Source organism: Camarhynchus parvulus, chromosome 1 (genome assembly GCF_901933205.1).
Source record: "Camarhynchus parvulus chromosome 1, STF_HiC, whole genome shotgun sequence".
Taxonomy (NCBI): Eukaryota; Metazoa; Chordata; class Aves; order Passeriformes; family Thraupidae; genus Camarhynchus; species Camarhynchus parvulus.
Genome location: NC_044571.1, coordinates 69,411,652 through 69,416,794, shown reverse-complemented (window position 1 = coordinate 69,416,794; position 5,143 = coordinate 69,411,652). Strand labels below are relative to the sequence as shown.

General features: G+C 60.5%; 1 protein-coding gene across 1 annotated transcript; it reads left to right on the top strand.

The window, feature by feature from the left end:
* The first annotated feature begins 909 nt into the window (after nucleotides 1-909).
* PDX1 (pancreatic and duodenal homeobox 1) lies at nucleotides 910-4,643 on the top strand. The gene is given in 3 exon segments (XM_030947155.1): nucleotides 910-1,014; nucleotides 1,017-1,443; nucleotides 4,255-4,643. Coding segments are annotated over 3 exon segments (921 nt in total).
* The last annotated feature ends 500 nt before the right edge of the window (nucleotides 4,644-5,143 follow it).

The window sequence follows — 5,143 nt, the reverse complement described above, 5'->3', positions numbered from 1 at the left end:
AACCCTCCTGCCTCGCCGCTCATCACCACTGGCCGAGCCGAGCCGGGCCGGGCCGGGACGAGCCGGGCCACCCGCACCCGCCCTACACAGCGCCGAGGGAGCGCACCCCAAGGAAGGCGGCCGGAGCGCCGGGGTCAGGGAAGCGGCGGCGAGAGGAGGCGGGCCGGGCCGATAGGAAACGTGCCTGCACCCGAGTAGGAGAGAGCGGCGGCCGGGCCGAGCGCAGGCAGGCAGGGAAATGATCTTTGTCCCTTTCGGTAGCTCTCCGCCTCCTCATAACCTCGTCACCAAGTCAACCGGCACCAGCTCGGAGCGCATTATCTCCGAGGGTCAACACATTGCAGCCCAAGCCGCGGGGAAGGCTCCCAAATTTACCTCTTGGACAAACAATCCGCTGCCTATCGCTCGCTCTGGTGATAGCATTGTGGTCCCCCACCGGCCGGTGCTGGCCTTCGCCCAGGGCTCCGGAACACGGGTACCCCCGAGGGAGCGCCTTGCCCGTCCCTGGACACACACATCCCTAGGGGAGATGCCCTCACAGCCAAAAGTGCCCTGTCGCTAAACCCCTCCAGGAGCCGAGTCTACCCCGGCCCTCCGAGGGTTCTCCTCCCCGGGGCTCACTGAGGGAGCAGCAGCTTCTGGGCAAGGGAGGGGAGAGGGGAAAGATGAGTTTAAGCACCATCCGCCCCGGAGCGCCCCGCGCGTCGGCGCAGTCCCCTGACCCCGGCGGGCCCCGCAGTCCCACCGCCGCGGGATCCTCACCCACAGCAGAAGGCTAGGGGGTCTGGGGCCGGCCCGGCTGAGGGGAAGGAAGGGGGCTGCGGGACCAGGGCCACTCCGGGTGGCCTCCTGCGGCCCGCGCCCCGCCCCGGAGGGTTGCGGGAGGGCTCACGTGGGGGAGAGGCGCCTATGGGGAGGCGGCGGGAGCCGGGCAGGGCGGTGGGGCCCGGCGGGGCCGCCAGCTGTCAAAGAGGCATCCCGGGCTCCGCCAGCGGGAGCAGCCTTATGTGTCCCTAAGCTGCGAAGCCCCCTCGGCCCCGCTCGCCATGAACACCGAGGAGCAGTATTACGCCTCGGCGCAGCTCTACAAGGAGTCGTGCGCGTTTCAGAGAGCCCAAGCGCAGGACTACAACCCCAGCCCCCCCGCCTGCCTGTACATGGGCAGGCAGCAACAGACTCCTTATTCCAGCGCCTTAGGGGCTCTCGAGCAAGGCAGCCCTCCAGACATTTCACCTTATGAGGTGCCCCCCATCACTGAGGATGCCGGGGTCTCCCACCTTCATCACCATCACCACCACCATCCTCATCTTCCTCCTCCCCACCAGGACGCGCTGCCTTTCGCAGACGGGGCGGACACGGGGGCTGTAGAGGAGCCCCGAGTGCAGGTGCCTTTCGCCTGGATGAAGTCCACCAAATCGCATGCCTGGAAGGGACAGTGGACCGGTAAGCCCCGCCGCATCCCTCTGCCCCCCCTCTTCTGTCCCAGTCGGGGCTCAGTAGCTCTCCCTTGCACCGGTCCTTCTCCCACCGCTCGGATGTCGTGTGGAGCGGCCCTGGAGGGTCCTTTTCCCCCTGCCAGCCTCTGCAGACCCACTGCTCTAGGGCTGCTAGTGTTGGGTTGAACGCCGGGGAGAGAGCCGGCGCTCCAGCCCCCGCCGGCGGGCTCACCGCTCCCTGCTCCTCAGCAATTATTAACGAATTATTTTTCACCAATTAACTAACTGTGGCCAAGCCGGGACGTCGTGACGCCTCCCGGGAGCTGCTTCCTCGGGCAGCACAGCGTCCCCGCGGGCGCGGTGTGCTCCGAGCGGGGGCCGGGTCGCGGCGGCACCTGCGAGGTGGAGCGGGCGGGGAAGCGGCGGGCAGGGCTGGCGGGAGGGGACAGCCCCGCTGCCCCGCGTCCCTGCGCCCACCGTGCGGCCACGGAGCAGCCCCCGAGCCCTCAGGGCAGCCGCCGAGACCCTCTGAGCTGCCTCTCGGCTCCCCCCGGCGCAGAGCCCGTCTCCCCTCCTGGCCCCTCCATCCCGCTCCTTCCTGCTCCCCAGCGGGTTTTAGCCACAAATGCACCTCTCCGAGGGAAAAAAACAGGGCACGGAAAACAATGCACAAACGAAACAGAGTTGCCAGAGAAGGGAAGAAACTCTATCTAGGCAGAAAGTTCCGCTGCCCAACAATATTTCTGTCTCTGCCGGCACAATGTTATCGTGTCCTGCGCCCCCGTCACGCCTATACGGCAAATATTATATTAATGGCTTTGTTCAAATAGACAGTTGGAAAAAGGACCGGAGCATTAAAATTTCCACGAAATAGTTTGGGAATTGCATAGGGCAGGCCGAGGGGGAGGGAAGGACAGGTGGCAGTCCCCAGTCTTCCTAGAGGCGCATCCGCCCACAGAGGTAGAAGAGAGTGCTGTCCCAGCCCGCGGACACGGCGGCAGGGATGGTGCCAGGGCGGAGGTGGGGAGAGGGAGAGAGAAAAATCAGGTTGTTTCCGTGAGTTGGGTGAATTTCGGGAATAATAATAATAATAATAATAATAATAATAATAATAATAATAATAATAATAATAATAATAATAATAATAATAATAATATAAAGCCAAACTTTTGAACTACACCTCTTTTTTTTTCTCTTTCTCCTGTACCCGAAGAATGACAAAACCATCAGGAAAGCGAAACTTTCCCCATGGAAGCCTAAAATTCTTGCCCGTTGTCCCCAGCCCTCCCGGGAGGAGCAGGCAGGGGGGGTGCATGGCCCGGTCGCTGTGATATGTGCGCAGGGTTCCTGCCGGAGCACGCTGTGGGAGCAGAAGGGGGCTGTGAGCGCTGTGCCGAGTGCGACAGAGAGCTCACAGCCAAACCCCGGCATGTTTTGTACCGTCTATGTGGCAAACTATATGGCCCGGCGGTTTATGTCTCATGGAAACCCTTGGGATTTAGGTGTCCATGGAGGCTGCGGGCCTTTGCCCAGGGAGGCCGCGGCGAGCCCGGCCCGGTGCCACACGCCGTGCCCGGCCCCGGGCTCCGCCGCTCACCCCGGGCTTATCGGCCTTGTCCCGGGCCCGACCGACCGCGGCCCTCCGACAGACCTGGGCGTTCCGCCTTCCCGGTAGCTCCAGTTAAGTTTAAAGTAACAGAATAAGGTGATTTTTTTTCAGATACAAACTCATGCACGCATAAGTTTAGATTTACCAACAATTTTATACATACATACATTGATTTTAATATTTATTTATACACGCACATAGGTATATACACATCACTATGCAAACGTTATATGTGTATTTAAATATATATTTTAAATACATATGTAAGTTTTATACATAGTTTTACATTTACAAGCGCTGTATATATAAATACAGAATCATGGGAATAGGAAGATGAGCTGTGGGAGAGTCCACGTATCTCTCTTGAAATTATTATTTCATTCTGGCTGTTTAAAGCACTATTCCCCGCAGATGATATCAACCCCAAAAACGTTCCCAGAGGGGCGCTGGCACTGGCAAAAGCGGCCCTGAGGTTCCGTGCCCACCTCGGGCCCCTGTCGATGTGCCCGCCTGTACTGCCCGTACCCCGGTGCCCACGCAGGACTGCGGCGGCCGCGCTGGGAACGGCGATCCTGCTGCTGCCGCTTTTTACGGGAACAAGAAACCCAAGGTTTCATCAACGTGGCGAAATGGAGCAGCTGGGGTCCAACTCCCGGCCCGACCCGGCAGGCCCACTAATTATAATGGTTATTTTTGCTTTGTTTTAGAGGAGTTTCTTTGGCGCTTTGGTTTTTTTGGAGGGTTTTTTTGAGGGGTTAAATTTTTCCATTTTGCTTTGGTTTGTGTGGTGGAGTTTGGTGGGTTTTTTCCTCCCTTTTTATTTTCTTACCTTTTTTAAAAAATTATTTGTTATGAATTAATTGTAACGAGAACCTGAACAATTGCGGCCCTGGATCCGGGAGCCTTTCTGAGCTTTCAGTGTCATGCAAACGGTGGCACGTGAATTTCTCCCTTGGCGCTTCCCTGAAAACCCCATCCAAATCATGGCTAAAAAATATTAAATTATTGTAAAATAAAATGACAGCAGCGGCGACTGCCGCCAGCAGCACCACCTCGCTCTGCCCAGCAGGACAGCTCCCCGCGGCCTCCCCCTCACCCCGCTTGCTTCCCCCCGCGTATCCTCCGCGCCGCGCAGGGGTGGTGGGACGTGGTTCCCGCAGCCCGAGGGGGCGGCCGGGCGGGCCCAGGCTGACTCTCGCTTCTCTCCAGGTGGATCCTACATGGTGGAACCGGAGGAGAACAAGCGGACGAGGACGGCGTACACGCGGGCGCAGCTGCTGGAGCTGGAGAAGGAGTTTCTCTTCAACAAGTACATCTCCAGGCCGCGGCGGGTGGAGCTGGCTGTCATGTTGAACTTGACCGAGAGGCACATCAAGATCTGGTTCCAGAACCGGCGGATGAAGTGGAAGAAAGAAGAAGACAAAAAACGAGGGGCGGGCAACAGCAATGACCCCGAGCAAGACTGCGTTGTGTCCTCCGGGGAGCTGCAGACCAAGGAGGATCTCCAGCCGTGTCCCGCCGGGAACCTTCCCTCGGGAGCCTCCAGGGACCTTCTCGCCCCCAGCCTAGTCCCCAGAAGGCAGCAGGACTCTCGGTGAGCCGCGGGGAGCTCCACGGCCCGGGACGAGGGAAAGGATGGGACATGGAAAAGAGCCGAGAGGTTGGGGCCAGCTTCCCTCTGCCGTGCCGTGCCGTGCCGTGCCGTGCCGACCCACTCGCGCCTTCCCCCGGGGAAACGCGGTGCCTCCACTCCAAAACTGGCGTTCTCCGGAGGGTAAATGTAAGATGCCCAGCTGTGACAAGGAGAGGCTCGCTGTGGGCGCTAAGAGGAGGCCGCAGGGAGCCGCCGGGATGGCGGGGAGCTGGCCCCGCTCCCCCGGGCCGCCCGCGCCTCAGCGAGCCCTGCGGGACAGCTTCCCCCGGGGAAGGTGGGTGTCAGGCGGCCACCGACGGTGTGTGTGTGCCACCCCGGGTGCACGGAGAGCTCTGGACGCCGGAGGAGAAGGGAGCGCACGCTGCTTTCCTTGCCGCCGACATCTGCTCGGTCGGAGCGCGCGTCCCGCCGCGTCCGTCGGTCCACAGGCGCGGACACGGGCCC